This window comes from Pelophylax lessonae (assembly GCF_965119305.1).
Source record: "Pelophylax lessonae genome assembly, chromosome: 2".
Taxonomy (NCBI): domain Eukaryota; kingdom Metazoa; phylum Chordata; class Amphibia; order Anura; family Ranidae; genus Pelophylax; species Pelophylax lessonae.
Window position 1 is genome coordinate 620933218 of NC_138769.1, and position 17772 is coordinate 620950989.

The following is a 17772-nucleotide window of genomic DNA, read 5'->3' on the forward strand; positions in this document are numbered from 1 at the left end:
CAAACTCAACTGACAGGCTCTCTTTAAAATTAGTGTGGAAATATAGAGAAGAATATTTTCCTGCACACAGTTGACCTCTTCTCCACAAATTGTCACTGTTAAGCCTCATTTACTCTAAAATTGCAGCTAATTTAGAGCAATAAGCTAAGCTGTACAGCAAAACTAGAGAAATGTCAAACGTCTCATTTTCTGTGCAGATATAATTACATAAACATTTAAATGGATGTTATTAGCAACTCCTTTATATAAAATGTTTTTTACTAATACTGGTCCTTTACAAGGGTTTTTCATTTTCAATTAGTTTAGCAGACATGGTTCTGCTTATCCTGCTTGCTGCTTTTATTTATTTTGTTTTTGGTGCCACAATCCAACCCTGGCCTCACAAATCCATTTGTTTTCAAAGGCTTTCCGATGCAGGGCTTTGTAACACAGAGAAAAGCCTATAAATTCCAAACGTAGCTAGTGTCGGAGCTAATTAGCAATTAAGGGGGGACTCCATTGGTCATGGTCACGGGTTTTCTACTTTGCTCCTAAAAAGTTGAAAACTTGTATAGGTCTGTATAGGTAATGGTTCCTCAACCAAACTGTAACAAAACATATTACAACTTCTGCCGCAGCGTTTAGTGCACACATTACAAAATGTTTACAGAAACATAAAATCGTGCAGAAAAAAAAAAATAGAGGAGCTGCCTGTACCAGCAGCATTCCAGACAGCATTTTTCTAAAGCAAACCTACAGAAAAGGTCTGAACAGCTGCTACAGGCAACACCCCCGTCTCTACAGTTTTATAAATAGCCCTCCCAGGACGTCATGTAGTAAAGAGAAGTGCTATGTGCTATCCGTAGCAAAAGACTCTCCATTTTCTAACCTGAACTAAAACCTCAAAGAGAAAATCTGGCCGCTAAGGCAACTTTTTCTTCGTCAGGGACTTGTAAAAGTTAGGCCTACCATGAGGCGATACCGATCATGTGAATGGTTCTGTATGAAAAAAATACTGGTTCTGTCCAAAATACTGGCTGAGTCCACAAAATGACTGTCTTGACTTCATGCATATGAACTTTGTACCAGTTATCCACTTGCTAGGCTGTCGGGACCTTTGAGAACTAGCACAGGTTAGAGATATCCTTTGAGCTCTGACCAAAGATGGTGCTGGTACAAAAGCCAGGCCTCGGCATAGCCCCATGCAGCTTGGTCTCCCTTATAACAAAGTCTTGGCAATAACTGCTTCGAACAGGATGTAGACATACTTTAAAAGGGGGTTATTGCATTGTAAAAGTTGGATGCAGACTAAAACACTGAAATCGAGAAGATAAAACAAGGTTTAAGTAAAAAGTTGCTACGCAATAAAAGTCAATGTGTAAAAGGGTGATTATGTTGCATTAATGCACTATGAGGATATTAAGGCAACAGTTATCGTTTCACGGTGCTTCTGAGGCAATCTCGGCAGTGTAGGGAAACACTGCTCTCTGGACGTTTTGCATGAAGGCTCGTGGCACCAGGATCCAAGGTATTCCAGCACATTGTGTGCAGCAGGCTGTCTGTGTGGAATAAGAAAAGGGCAATATATTATACCACATAAATGCTTGCTAATCAAGAAATCAAAGTGTATCTAAAGACATTTTTTCTACTACGAGATAGACTGGAAAAAGCATTAAAACCCCTCTAAGGTTTTCATTGTTGTCCGCATCACCGAATTACCACCACAACTGGTCCTTTGACCATTTTCCTCGGGATGGAAAGTGATATGAATTCCAAAATTCTGCAACAGACATTTCCCATAGCTAGTTTATTTGTATATACAGTTGTTTGCCTGGAGGTCAGCTTTAAAAATGTGTATTACAGATACTAAGTGGTTAAGCAGAGTGAGAAAGGCAGGTGTGATTGAGACAGCAACAAAAACCTGACAGATACCCCCAAAACGACTCTAATGTTCTAAATTGGTTTTGGCAGGAGGTGTGCTTTAACAAACTATATAAATAAAATTATACCGACTATAACTCGACTCGTTTTTTTTTTTTTTCTAAGCATCCCAAAAAGGTTTTACCAGATTTAGTAAAGTGTCATACTAATAAACCATATAACCAATTCCTGTATCGATGAGTTAATGACTGTCATATTTGAGCATTCATGTCAATTATCACAGCAGACAGACATTTGTCTCCAACTACACCCCCTCAACTCTCAGATATTTAACTGATATAAGATATAGGACAACCAATTTATATCTTGTCCAGGTGAAATTGCCATTGTGAAAATTATGTCGCTGCCCAAGATTCTTTATGTATTCTGCATAGTTTTTGTCCTAGTCCCAATGTCCTAAACCAGGCATGTCCAACCTGCGGCCCTGAACCGCAGGCAATATGGCCCACTGCCCCCTGACAATTTTTATTTTATTTTTGCTGGAGAGGAAGGAAGTCGAGTCGGGGGCACGGCCACAGTGGCTTCCAACTAACTGTAGGCGGAGGCTGTCTCGTTGAGGAAGGGAGGGGGTTCGAGCGTCGCCAGATTACAAACAGAGCGGGGACCTCCTGCTTACCCGACGGCCGCTGTCATACGAAGCCCCGCCTCCTATGATAGACCTCACATTGGTGACGTCTATCATAGGAGCCAGTCCTGGAGGTGGGGCTTCGTATGACAGCATTTGACGGGTAAGCAGGAGATCCCCGCTCTGTGTAATCCAGCGGCTCTTTCTCTTCATTGCAGACTGCATTGGATGGGCACGCACTGGTGAGGCTGCATTGGATGGGCATGCACTGGTGAGGCTATATTGGATGGACACTGATCAGGCTGCATTGGATAGGCATGCACGGGTGAGGATGCATTGGATGGGCACGAATATGTGAGGCAGCATTGGATGGGCACAGATCAGGCTGCACTGGATGGGCATGCACCGGTGAGGCTGCATTGGATGGGCATGCACCGGTGAGGCTGCATTGGATGGGCATGCACTGGTGAGGCTGCATTGGATGGGCATTCACTGGTGAGGCTGCATTGGATGGGCATGCACTGGTGAGGCTATATTGGATGGACACTGATCAGGCTGCATTGGATAGGCATGCACGGGTGAGGATGCATTGGATGGGCACGAATATGTGAGGCAGCATTGGATGGGCACAGATCAGGCTGCACTGGATGGGCATGCACCGGTGAGGCTGCATTGGATGGGCATGCACCGGTGAGGCTGCATTGGATGGGCATGCACTGGTGAGGCTGCATTGGATGGGCATTCACTGGTGAGGCTGCATTGGATGGGCATTCACTGGTGAGGCTGTATTGGATGGGCATTCACTGGTGAGGCTGCATTGGATGGGCATGCACTGGTGAGGCTGCATTGGATGGGCATGCACTGGTGAGGCTGCATTGGATGGGCACGCACTAGGCTGCAAGTGCTGTTCGATCTCCTGGGTGCCGCGGGAGACTTAGGATGTCTGCAGTCAGTGACAGAGCCGCTGCTTTCTGTATATTTCTGGCTCTGTCACAGGCGGAGTGATATGAAATGCACTCCGCCTGTGACAAGACCTATACAGGAAGCAGCGGCTCTGCTCTCTACTGCAGCCGCTGCTTCCTCCAGCAGTACCAAACATCATGACCAGCAGTACCCACCAGCAGTCAGCAAAATAAGTAGAAAAGGTATGTGCATTAGTGTGTGTAAATTGTTGCAATGTTTTTTAATAACTAGTTCTGCTTTGTCATAATATGTCAAGTCCTTGTTCATACATGTATAAATAAGGACATGACATTTTCTGGCTGCCTAAGTAATATGTGCTAGGGGTGCAACTAGCCCCCAACATATAACTGTAAATATCCCAGCATGTAGAGTGTTTCTGACTGCTACCACCATGACCACTTCAAATCACTGATGGTAGTTAGAGTGCTCCTTTAATATCTCACAGGAGAAGTAAACCTCTGTATACAGATTCCATTTCATTTAAACATCCTCTAGTTGTGTTAAATTAGTGCGGGGGGGGGGGGGGGGGGTCGCGGCAGCACAGGAAGAGCGCAGCGGCGTTTTATTACTTATATACCTTAATTATAGTATATACTATATATGCAGCCCGAGAAAATTTCTCTACACTCAATGTGGCCCAGAGCAGCCAAAAGGTTGGACCCTCAGGCTTTAAGTGGAAAGAGGTTATATGTTCTTTACTGATGACCAGTGGGCCACAGCCTTAAAATGGTCATGGAATTAATTCCATTTCACTCTACATTAGAAGTAAATAATTACCTTGATGGAAATATACCTTGTACTGTTGGCTAAGATTATGCCAAATTATCCAAGGAGATGCAGCAGGTGCTATAATAGGTACCACCTTACATATCCTTTATACTTATACGCAGCATCAACCCAAGCTCGGACTTGATTTTACCTGGTTTAGACTCGACAGGCTAGAAAGTACATCTCTAGAGTATGGAAACAGCAGGACTATCCACTTTTTCAGATATAACTGGATCTTCTCAATGAGAGAGCTTACTTTGAATTAATGTTCATCAAGAAAAACCAATCACTACAACAATTCAATTATCAATGGGCAGAGTTGATGTGGATCAGGCACCCCAAACTCACCCTCCAGAAGATTTACCCCCCTTCATGACCAGGCCATTTTTTTTTATATGGCACTGCGTTAATTTAACTGATAATTGCATGGCTGTACCCAAACAAAATGTATGTCCTTTTTTTCCCCACAAATAGAGCTTTCTTTTGGTGGTATTTGATCACCAATGTGCTTTTATTTTTTGCGCTATCAAAAAAGATGGACAATTTTAAGAAAAAAAAAAATATATATATTTTTTTTTTGTTTTACTTTCTGCTATAAAACATATTAAAAATAAAAAAAAAATCAAATTTCTTTATATTATATTGTTTTCCACTGTTTTTCTGCTACGTTTTGGGTAAGTAAAAAAAAAAAAAAAAAAAAATATTATCCCAATAAGTGTATATTGATTGTAGTCTCTAACTTTTGCGCAAACCTAACTATGGTTTTTTTTTTTTTACATATTTTTTTTTTTTTTTACCAGTAATAGCGGTGATTGGCGACTTATAGCAGGACGACGATTTTGCGTTGGACAGTAAGGACACTGACACTTAACACTTTTTGGAGACCAGTGACACTAATAAAGTGATCAGTGCTAAAAATATGCACTGTCCCTGTACTAATGACAGTGACTAGGAAGTGGTTAAACGCAATCAAAGGGTTAACTGTATGCCTAATCAGTATTTTTTCACTGTGCGGGAGGTGCTTTTACCTTTGCAGGAACATAGGATCAATGCCTTCCCTACTTACAGAATGGCGATTTGCATAATGATCGGCGGGTGCCGGCGGACATCGAGTTCACGGTACCCGCATAGAAACATAGAAAGTGTCGGCAGATAAGAACCTTTTGGCCCATCTAGTCTGCCCAATATATCTGAATCCTATGAATAGTCCCTGGCCCTATCTTATATGAAGGATAGCCTTATGCCTATCCCATGCATGCTTAAACTCCTTCACTGTATTTGCAGCTACCACTTCTGCAGGAAGGTTATTCCATGCATCCACTACTCTCTCAGTAAAGTAATACTTACTCATATTACTTTTAAACCTTTGCCCCTCTAATTTAAAACTGTGTCCTCTTGTGGTAGTTTTTCTTCTTTTAAATATGCTCTCCTCCTTTACCGAGTTGATTCCCTTTATGTATTTAAAAGTTTCTATCATATCCCCTCTGTCTCTTGTTTCTTTCAAGCTATACATGTTAAGGTCCTTTAACCTTTCCTGGTAAGTTTTTTCCTGCAATCCATGTACTAGTTTAGTAGCTCTTCTCTGAACTCTCTCCAGAGTATCTATATCCTTCTGGAGATATGGCCTCCAGTACTGCGCACAATACTCCAAGTGAGGTCTCACCAGTGTTCTGTACAGCGGCATAAGCACTTCTCTCTTTCTACTGCTTATACCTCTCCCTATACATCCAAGCATTCTGCTGGCATTTCGTGCTGCTCTATTACATTGTCTTCCCACCTTTAAGTCTTCTGAAATAATTACTCCTAAATCCCTTTCCTCAGATACTGAGGTCAGGACTGTGTCAAATATTCTATATTCTGCCCTTGGGTTTTTACGCCCCAGGTGCATTATCTTGCACTTATCCACATTAAATTTCAGTTGCCAGAGTTCTGACCATTCTTCTAGTTTTCCTAAATCCTTTTCCATTTGGCGTTTCCCTCCAGGAACATCAACCCTGTTTCATATCTTTGGGTCATCAGCAAAAAGACAAACCTTACCATCGAGGCCTTTTGCAATATCACTTATGAAGATATTAAACAAAATTGGTCCGAGTACAGATCCCTGAGGTACCCCACTGGTAACATGACCTTGTTCTGAATGTTCTCCATTGACTACAACCCTCTGTTGTCTGTCACTCAGCCACTGCCTAATCCACTCAACAATATGGGAGTCCATGCTCAATGACTGCAGTTTATTGACAAGTCTTCTATGTGGGACAGTGTCAAAAGCCTTACTAAAATCTAGATATGCAATGTCTACTGCACCTCCACCGTCTATTATTTTAGTCACCCAGTCAAAAAAAATCTATAAGATTTGTTTGACATGATCTCCCTGAAGTAAACCCATGTTGTTTTTCATCTTGCAATCCATGGGATTTAAGATGTTCCACAATCCTATCCTTTAATAGGGTTTCCATTAATTTGCCTACTATTGATGTCAGACTCACTGGTCTATAGTTGCTCGATTGCTCCCTACTACCTTTCTTGTGAATGGGCACGACATTTGCCAATTTCCAATCTTCCGGGACGACTCCTGTTACTAATGATTGGTTAAATAAATCTGTTAATGGTTTTGCCAGCTCACCACTAAGCTCTTTTAATAATTTTGGGTGTATCTCATCAGGACCCTGTGACTTATTTGTCTTCACTTTAGACAGCAATCTTAGAACGTCTTCCTCTGCAGATCAGCTCCTGTGTCGAATCATGGCGGAAGCAGGTGGCCGGCGGCACGCATGTGCCCTCCAGACCTGGAAGTGTTGGATCATGTACTAGGTACTGAATAAGTAACATAAGGATTCCCTCACAAGAGGATTTAACCAGATCTAAACCTTGATTATACTTCTTGTTGTAATGAATGAACAGCTACACAGATCTCAAACTTGAACCTTTAGGCTCCATTCACACCTAAGCATAGTGCAGAGACAGCTGCTGCGCTGTGTTTTTTTTTGCGTTTTTGGAGATGTATTTTTGGAGCAGCACTATTTAAATGGGTCTCCCCCTGCTCCAAAGAAGCACATGTACAATATCTTGGCATAGAGCCAGAAGCGTTCGGCGTTGCGATCCTTGCTACGATTTTAGTGTGTTTTGTCAGCCGAAAATCATGGGTACGATCAGGTGTGAACAGAGCCTTACTTTTGTTTGCTCCTATGACATTTAATTTTATTTTCTCACTTAATCTCTATTATATTTAGTAGGCTACTATTTCTAATTGTAATAATCCTTCTATACCAATAATCATCACTTCATCTTTGAAACTTAAACTGTAACTTTGCAAATTGAATGGCTGTTGAGCATTGGGATTGTTGAATCCCCTATTACATACAGATTTGTAATATTTTTTTTTACTAGAATAAAAATGTAAAATTATAAAAATAAATCTGTTACCGCTTACCCAGTTTGAGGACTTGATGCGGCATTAATCAGCTCTCCACACAAACCGATACATGGTTCCTTTCTTCTAAAGAAAGGAGACAAAAACAAAAAATACAAAAACATGAATGCGCTACAGAAACCAGACACTCACTACAATTATACATGTAATTATATTATCAAACAGTGTTTGTCACCATTGTCAGACCATTAACAAAATCCCGAGAGGACATCACACACATCATAACAATTATTTTTTGCCTTCCCTAGGACTCTGGAAAACAAATTTGTGAGACGATGTGGATGAATCTTCCACCATATTCACACCACCTGACTATTAGTAATTGTATCTTTCAAGCAGCTCTGGACTTTAACTGAATTTATTATAAAGAATTTCAGAAATGTATTTTTGTGGTTTTAGGAAATGTTGTCTGATTCAGTGTGAAGGGTCGTACAAAGCTTTTGTTGTAACAACCACTGGTATAATTGTCCTCCAGTCCAGGTCACAATACCTGGATACTTTATTATAAGGGAAACCGTATTAAAAAAAATCCTGTCCAGTAACTAGGCAGTAGTTAACACCCGCATGTATGAAGTCTGGAAAAAGGCAAACACACTTATGTAATAAAAGCAGTGTACATGTGAAGAGTGCAGCCTGGAACATTAAGCAGAATTCAAGAGTCACAAATCCGGCTTTAGTAAACGGAAATCTGGTTATGGGGTATTACATTTTGTACTGGTTGGTAAATAGGGCCTGTGGTGTTTGCCTAGCTTATATGAACTAGATTTTTAAGTGTTATTTTGAAGTAGAAAATTACAGGAATGTTTTTCATTCCTCCAGTCTATATGCACAAATCCTATTATTGTCTTTCAGTAAATCCAATTAATCTGAGTCCCTGATGATGTCACATATGCCAAACATGTAGGACGTAGTTTATGTCTGAACAAACCACGCCAGTTGAGCTTGTATACACAAGTCGTTTTTATCCTGGGAACTTCCATTTTAACCACTGAGTATTCACTGGATTGCTCTCGGTCTTTTGGATGGATCAACAGGAAAACCAGGCAACTAGTATGTGTATAACAAAAAAAAAAAGAGCATTGGGCCATTGGCCATGGCAGCACACATAGCCCTGTCATCATATGTTTCTGTTAAATTAGAGGCTTCCTGGCACAGTTTTGCAGATAAGAAAAATGGCTTAACTGAGGTATTAAAACCAAATATGCTGCACCAAGGGGTTGTAAAGTCAGAAGGTTTTTCATCTTAATGCATTAAGATAAAAAGACTTCTGTGTGCAGCAGCCCCTCTGAGCCCCCTCTCTATCCAGCGATATCCACGAGTATCTCAGCTGCCCAGGACTCTCTCTCCTGATTGGCTAAGACACAGCAGCGGCACCATTGGCTCCCGCTGGTATTAAACTCAGCCAATCAGAAGAGAGAGGGGCCGGGATGAACGGCAGCTCTGTCTCTGAATGGATACACTGCGCTTCAGCTCAGCTCAGGTGCCCCCATAGCAAGCTGCTTGCTTTGGGGGCACTTAACAGAGGGGAGGGGCCAGGAGCTCTAGCCAAGGACCCGAGAAGTGGAGAATCTGGGCTGCTCTGTGCAAAACCACTGCACAGAGCAGGTAAGTATATAACATGTTTGTGATTTTAATAGAAAAAAAAAAACACTTTACAATCACTTTAAGCAATCATGTAACACATATATGTTTTAAGATATGTTGGCTGATCATTATTGAACCTCCCCAAATTTAAAAACTGGCTTCCCAGTTCACCTTTTTGTGTGTGATCTTCACCGGTGCTCCCATCAGCCCAATGACTGTCACTTCCCAAGAGCCTGTTCTGTGACTCACTCAGCGGCCTGGCCGGAAAAGGTTGACTCGGCCCTGCACTGCAATTAAACAGAAAATAAATGTATATTCAGATTCATAAAACAATTAAACATGTATCAATGCAATGGTAAAGTCCATATAAGGCTCAATTCACACCCATACAGTGGGGATCGAAAGTTTGGGCACCCCAGGTAAAAATATGTATTAATGCGCATAAAGAAGCCAAGGAAAGATGGAAAAATCTCCAAAAGGCATCACATTACAGATTAGACATTCTTATAATATGTCAACAAAAGTTAGATTTTATTTCCATCATTTACACTTTCAAAATAACAGAATCCAAAAAAATGGCATCTGCAAAAGTTTGGGCACCCTGCAGAGTTAATATCTTGTACTGTTCCTTTTGGCAAGTATCACAGCTTGTAAATGCTTTTTGTAGCCAGCCAAGACTCTTTCAATTCTTGTTTGAGGTATCCTTACCCATTCTTCCTTACAAAAGTCTTCCAGTTCTTTGAGATTTCTGGGCTGTCTGTCACGCACTGATCTTTTAAAGAGGAAGTAAACCCTCCTCTGACACTTTTACCTATAGGTAAGCCTATGATGAGGCTTCCCTATAGGTTCTGTAAATATCTCCTAAACATGTACCGTTTAGGAGATATTTACCTTACATGCAGCCAGTGACCTCACTGGCGCATGCGCTCTGAAGGAACGGCCGCTGGTGCCATTTCTTCAGAGACCCGTGCTGTGAATGTCGGCTCCCGCGCGTGCGTGGGAGTGACGTCACCGCGGCTCCGGCCAATCAGATGGCCGGATGCCGCGATCCCAGAAGACGGGTGACTGGACATGTCGCCCATCATACAGGTAAGCTGGCTGCACGGCGGGGGCTCGTTCTAAGGTAAGTATTGCATAATGAGCTAGTATGCGATGCATACTAGCCCATTATGTGTTTCTCTAACAGATTGCCAAAAAAAAAAAAGTTGTACGGGTTTACAACCTCTTTAAGGTCTATCCATAAATTTTCAATTATGTTGAGGTCAGGAGATTGTGAAGGTCATGGCAAAATCTTCAGTTTACGCCTCATGATGTAATCCCCCGTGGATTTTGAGGTGTGTTTAGGATCATTATCCATTTGTAGAAGCCATCCTCTCTTTAAAGCGGTTGTAAACCCTATTAAAAAAAAAAAAAAAAAAAAAAAACCTGCAAGACAAAGGCATAATGAGCTAGTATGCATCGCATACTAGCCCATTATGTTTAACTTACCTTAAAACGAAGCCCCGACACGGACCCCGGACATCGATGCGGGCGCTGCCATGATCCCTCGTCGTCTCTTCCGGGTTCGGCGGCTCCAGCGCTCTGATTGGCCGGAGCCGCGATGACGTCACTCCCGCGCATGCGCGCGGGAGTGATTTTTCCGGCAAGCTCCCGGCAAGTTAATTGAAGGTCCCCCCGGACCTTCAGAGCGCATGCGCCGCTCGCGCGAGCGGCTGCATGCACTGTAAATATCTCCTAAACCGTGCCGGTTTAGGAGATATTATTTGTACCTACAGGTAAGCCTTATTATAGGCTTACCTGTAGGTAAAAGTGTCAAAAAGCGGGATACAACCGCTTTAACTTCAGCTTTTTCACAGATGGCATCAAGTTACCATCCAAAATTTGCTGAAATTTTATTGAATCCATTTTTCCTTCTACTCATGAGATGTTCCCTGTGCCACCGGCTGCAATACAACCTGAACGCATGATTGATCCACCCCCATACTTAACAGTTGGACAAAGGTTCTTTTCATTAAATTCTGTGCCCCTTCTTCTCCAAACGTACCTTTGCTCATTCCGGCCAAAAAGTTCAATTTGAACCTCATCGGTCCACAGAACTTGTTTCCAAAATGCATCAGGCTTGTCTATATGTTCATTTTCAAAGTTCAAACGCTGATTTTTTGTGGTGAGGACGTAGAAGAAATTTTCTTCTGATGACTCTTCCATGAAGACCATATTTGTACAAGTATCTCTTTATAGTGGAATAGTGTACCACAACTCCAGTGTCTGCCAGATCTTTCTGGAGGGATCGTGCAGTCAAACGTGGGTTTTGAATTTTTTTTCTCACAATCCTGCGAGCTGTTCTGTCTGATATTTTTCTTGGTCTTCCAGATCTCGCTTTAACTTCCACTGTTACTGATGACTGCCATTTCTTAATTACATTCCGAACAGAGGATATTGACATCTGAAAATGCTTTGCTATCTTCTTATAGCCTTCTCCAGCTTTGTGAGTGTCAACTATTTTCAGTTTCAGTTTTCTAGACAACTGTTTAGAAGATCCCATGGTGCTGATTGTTGGGGCAAGGTCAGATGAGTCTGGGCATTTAAAAACTTTGAGATTGACATCACCTGGTCTTCCCAGACGAGGATTGAGAACAATCCATGACACTGGCAGGTCTCAGCCTTGAAAAGGGGGCAGTGCATGCTATAAATTCTACATTATTTGTTTTCTGTAATTTTGAAAGTGTCAATGATGGAAATAAAATCAAACTTTTGTTGACATATTATAAGAATGTCTAATCTGTAATTTGATGCCTTTTGGAGATTTTTTCCATCTTTCCTTGGCTTCTTTATGAACATTAATACAAATTTTTACCTGGGGGTCCCAAACTTTCGATCCCCACTGTACAGAAGCTCTCATGTATTGACATTCTTAGCATTAAGGCCAATCTCCTTGTATTACACCAAAACATTTGGCTGCAGGCGTTGATCATCGGAAACATTTCCATCATGTCCCTTCAACAGAAGGTGATTAAAAAAATTGACTTCTATCGAGCAGGGGAGGCCACACACTGATTGAATTTTAGTTGGTCTCTGCTGGACTGGTTGAATTTTAAGCAGTGTATCGCCAGCTTAAAGCAGAACGTCACCCAAAATAGGAAGTTCCCATCTTTTCCCTCCTCCCCCCTCTTCTACCAGATTTGGATGATTTTATTTTTGGGGGTGGAATTGGGGTAGCGGGTACCTAGTTTTGACACATACCCACTCCCACTCTCACCCAGAGAGCCTCCACCCCTCTTTGCTCAGAGTCTTCTGGGAAACATCAGAGGTCCAAGAACGTTGCGGGACCATTTATAAACCACAGCGCGGCTTGCACAGTGAGCAGCAGGCTGTGAACACGCAAGGAGCCGGCTGGCCACAGTAAAGATGCTGGCATCAGAGACTGATGACTGGTGAAGAAACCTGCTTGGGTGTGCACAGCGCTGGATCCCTGGGAAGAGGAGTGTCTGTTTATTAAAAGTCAGCAGATACAGTTTTTGTAACTGCTGGCTTTTAATTTTCACATACCTGACTGAAGCTCTTTTTAAGTCTAGGGGGTAAAGGAAAAGCTGTATTACCTATCTTACTCCTCACTCCAGTAGGTTTTGGCGCTCTACTTTTCTCCCTGACGTTCCAGGTTGTGGGCAGTCCCTCACTGTTCTTACTTACAATGGAGAGTTGCTGGCCTGCATTGTGTTTAATTATATCAGTGTGCAACCATGACTGTGAGGCTTTAGGGGGATCAACTTAAGATATGGCGGGAGCTTGCCAGAGCAAGGAGTGTAGTAAAAGTATCCTATTCTTTCAAGGGAAAATTAGGGGCCTGCTGCAGGAGTATTTTTTTTTTTCTAGTGCCTGGAATTGAACTTAAGGCAGCCAACTCATTTGGAATGGGTCTTTAGTTTATTTCCACTTTTGCAGTCAAATTGGCATAAGGCCTACTTTGTAAATAATATGCGTTCCAATTTACCTAGCATAATTTAGAAAGAAATGTTTAATTTCTGCTCATCTTTTTACTTGCTGAAAAATCCTACCTAGCTTTCTCTTTCTATGAAATTAATGTTAAGAAGGAGTTATGTTTACCACAACTGACCCTGTCTGTACTGTGCTGGCAGATCTTCTCCATCAGCTGTAAAATAGATGCCTGTCCTAACAAAGGGTTAACAATCTCAAGCCTTGGGAGGTACATTGTATGTTAATGCACAAAAAAAAAAAAAAAAAAGGGTCTAGAAGACTATGGAAGTTATCTGTGATGTATAATGTATTTTGATTACTGTACTGCTGGTATGCTTTCTGTTATACTTCCTGGTCTGTGTTATGATATGCCCTGTTTGTATCATGGCCTGCTCTTGACTATGTACATAGAACTGTTTATTTTGGCTATGGAAGCTGATCTGTGCTGAAACTGCTGTATTATTTTTTCCTTTTGAATAAAATCTTTTTCGAGCTTTAAAAAACAAATGGGCCCTAAATTTGTCTTCTAACTGCATATTGCAAGCTACTCTGAACATTGCAAGCTGACTATGGAGTCCTGTGTGTTAACCTGCAACACAGAGACATATAGAAAATGTAAGAGATATATATATATATATATATATATATATATATATATATATATATATATATATAGTGTATATATTAAAATATTTTAATTATGTGTGAATGGGAACACAAAACATATACACAATGGGGTTTCTTAAATATGATTGCAAAGGTGGAAATACATTTTAAAGCGGACCTTGCACTAAAAAGCATGGTATTCCTATTACATCAGGCCTCCTATTCCATGACAAAACATTGCATAGCTGTTGAGAAAAGTTGAAAATATACAAACCTTACATCTACTTCCACTCTGCAGAGGGTGACTCTACGATCCTTCTATCGAGATCCTGGGAGTATCGAATCAAACTAAACCCAACTCCAAATCTTGTGAGATGAGCAGTCAGAAGCAGCAGTGACTTAGATGATCTCACACTGCAGATATACTGTACCACTTCTGGACTCAAGGCACGGGAGTGCCTAGACACAAGACATGCACGGCTATTTTTCAATTTGAAAAAGTACAAATAACATAACATTTCTACATGTTACCTAAATGAGAGCAAATTTTAATTTTTGCGTTTAGGTCCTCTTTAACCACTTAAGCCCCGGAAGATTTTACCCACTTCCTGACCAGGGCCTATTTCGCGATTCGGCACTGCGTGACTTTAACGGACAATTGTGACGTCGTGCGACGCTGTACCTAAATGAAATTGACATTCTTTTTTTCCCCACAAACAGAGCTTTCTTTTGGTGGTATTTGATCATCTGTGCGATTTTTTGATCATGCGCTATAAACAAAAAAAGAGCGACAATTTTGCAAAAATAACAATATTTTTCACATTTTTTTTATATGAAATCACCCAAAAAAAATGTAAAAATCAAAATTTTTTAACATTTAAGGCCAATTTGTTTTCTGCTGTTTTTTTTTTTTTTTTAAACCAATCGCAAAAAGCGTATTTTGATTGGTTTGCGCAAAAGTTATTGCGTTTACTGTCTAAGGGAAAGATTTTTGTCATTTTTGTTGGTTTTTTTTTTTTAACGAGTAATGGCGGCGATCTGCGATCTTTTTTGCGGTACTGCGACATTGCGGCGGACAGATCGGACCCTTGACTGACATTTTTGACACTTTTGGGGGTACCAGTGACATTACTACAGTAATCAGTGCTGAAGCGGGTACTCAATCAATATTATCATATGTCAATTTAGTATGCCTTATGCACCATTGCAGTGTGATGAATAGGAGCCTTTGAAATATTAAACAACACACTCTCAGATCCATATCACTAGTTAACCATTTATCTTTCCTCTATCTTTTATATCAAGCGTAAAAAAACATGTAATTTCTATTGGTAGCATTTTTAAAATGATAGAAGTAGCAAATACAAATTTTACCTGTTAAAAAAAAATGGTAAAGTATCAGAAAATACCTACTGCTTAGCAATTTCAGTCTGAACTGCTGCAACATTTTGCTCTGGGTCTCCAAACACAAGGCGTGTGGGGAAAGAACATCCATCTCCCAGGCTGGAAGAAGAGACAGAAGACAGACTAAAAAACTGTAGCAGTATTCTACTGGACATATCACATTGTTTTAAATCACATTATGTTGTTTTACTGCTCCTAATTTCTTGATGAAAGTTACATCTTCACCAGTTTGCACCCTCATTTGAGTGGCTTACCTTGTAAATACAGGCAGTAGCCAATATTTCTTTTCATCCCCAAACACTTCTCTTAAATTCTTGCTGAAGCCCAGAGAAAAGCCATCTTTTTCTGGTCCTGTTCGGAAAGATGGAGCACGGAAAGCCTCTGCAAAGAAGGAAAATGGAAATAAGCAAGCACATGAGGGACAAAAACCAAAATTACACTAGAATCCAATAATATGTTTAAAAAAGTGTTAAAAGCATTCCGGAATATATCACAGTATAAACTTTTTTTTTACTCTGAATATCTTGTCGAATGTCCTTTATTGGCATACGTTTGGAATTGACCTTGCCTAAAGAACTGAGGGGAGGCGTTTACACCCAGCTCTACAAAAAGTCAAATCAGCAAAGGATTTAAAGGAGATCTCTACCAAGTCTGAACTGAATAACATACCCAGGGGTTTCCCATGACTAAGCCTCATGGGTGGGGTGAAACATGTCGGGAGTGTGGATGCAGTCTAGGCTGAGGCTGCTTCCACTCTTTAGAGAATTTTGAATGATGTGTGGCTCCTGGGACTGCTTTTCTTTCCTCATTAACATACTCTGGGGCACAGGAAGGGCTATATTAAGCATAATGGCATTCACAGGCCAGTGCATAAGGCAGCAGGGTTAGTACCAAGCTTTAATAATTACATTTTTGTCCCATTTCAGCAACTGAACTGTAGGGGAAAGGGATACAGGAGAGGTTAAAAGGAGTAATTTTACAGTACTGACTGGTGTGTAAGAGGAAAAGAATATCATAGGGATATATTATAGACCAGTGTTGGCACTAGCTACAATTTTTATTCTCAAAAGACAAAACAGCTTATGAACCAAGTCCAAAAAAATTTAAAATAAAAGTCTGCAATGTGATCGATAGAAGTGAAAAGCTCAAAATTCCCAATTTTTCCACCACTATGCTCAACATTTGGAGGCTCACAGGATTGTTTAGGCTTCTTCCCAAAGGATGGGTATACCAGATGTTCTGTCTACAGATGGATCCTGTGCAGAATTCGCACTTAACTTGCTCTCTTCCCTACTTATATGGCCTCTGCACACTCTCCCTCCAGTTTTCTGCCCATACCTCCGTATGTGCTTTCGTTTATAAAACTGGAAGTAGTATGAATAGACTGAGTGTGCTGATCAGTACACTCATAATCTATTGAGAACTACAAGCCATCGGCTGCAGTGGAAGATGTAGTTGGACCTGTAGTTTACTCATTCACAGATCCCTGTGAATGAATGAGGTGGCTGTGTGGGCAGAAATTATTTTAAATGGGATAACGGCTGCGGAGGAGAAGAACCTCGCCCTCTCTCACACTGTAGAGAGGTAATAGCACAGGGGGTAAGGAAGGGGTGTTGGAACATGTTGCACCCTATTATCATGTTTACCAATAGTGGTTTGCCTCATGTACTGTGTAACTGTGTTATCCCTCAGACATTGTATAAGTAAATAATTAAAGAAAGGATATGCAGCATTAACACGTTACCTATAGTTGACCTGTTTTTCGAAACCAGCCAGCAGTGATAGCTGAACAAGGACAGTATGCTGATGAAGAACATAGCCGATACGAAGAACAGGAAAAGGACATGGAACTTGGCACGTGTGTCTGGTAACTCATTCTATAAAAAGAAGGTAGGATTATTGAAAATGAAAGGCAGTAAGGAATTCAGTTTGCTGAATATTAAAAAAATGTATGAGTAAGGCTTTACACATATAGAGATGGCACACATTCAAATCATAAATTAAAGGAGCAGATATTTACATACACAATCATGTTCCCTAATCTTCTTCATTTGAAATTTAATAGTTCACAATATCTAACAGAAATAACAATTCGGACCTATGAAGATGCAAATAAGCACCTATTTGGAAACATGATTTTTTTGCCAGATTGCTAAGGAGGGGTATGAGTAAAAATATTTAGGAATATAAATTTCTATCCGTACCACCCAAGAAAAACTCTGTTTTTTTAGGAGAAACAAAAACTGTTAAAATAACAAAAAAGAATAATATACTACTATATATGTATCTTCTCAGGAAAGAAGGGGCAAGATCCGACATCCTGAAAATGTATGCGTGCCCTCCGCTCCCCTATATTATTATAATGACAGCAATGAAAACGGGGGAAAGCAGCCTTATGGTACCGATAATACCACTCATGGAATTAATTTTTCGCCAATTCAGCATTAATTGGACTAAATCCAGTGCATGTATCGTCAACTTAAGAAGCCAGAGACAGCCTAGGCAAACAGTGTTTTTTAGAATCATCTTCGCAATATTGCAATGCATTTCTATTACTTGA

General features: G+C 40.7%; 1 protein-coding gene across 2 annotated transcripts in view; it reads right to left on the minus strand.

The window, feature by feature from the left end:
- Window positions 1–958: 958 nt before the first annotated feature.
- Window positions 959–17772, minus strand: part of ZDHHC20 (zDHHC palmitoyltransferase 20) — a 115587-nt gene continuing 98773 nt past the window's right edge. For both annotated transcript variants that reach the window (XM_082246716.1, XM_082246717.1), the window contains 6 exons: window positions 16957–17089; window positions 15467–15593; window positions 15222–15311; window positions 9402–9517; window positions 7640–7712; window positions 959–1538 (listed from right to left, as the gene is read on the minus strand). In XM_082246716.1, coding sequence (XP_082102842.1) covers window positions 7675–7712; window positions 9402–9517; window positions 15222–15311; window positions 15467–15593; window positions 16957–17089 — 504 coding nt within the window. In that variant the 3' untranslated portion in view covers window positions 959–1538; window positions 7640–7674. The remainder of the gene's footprint in view (window positions 1539–7639; window positions 7713–9401; window positions 9518–15221; window positions 15312–15466; window positions 15594–16956; window positions 17090–17772) is intronic.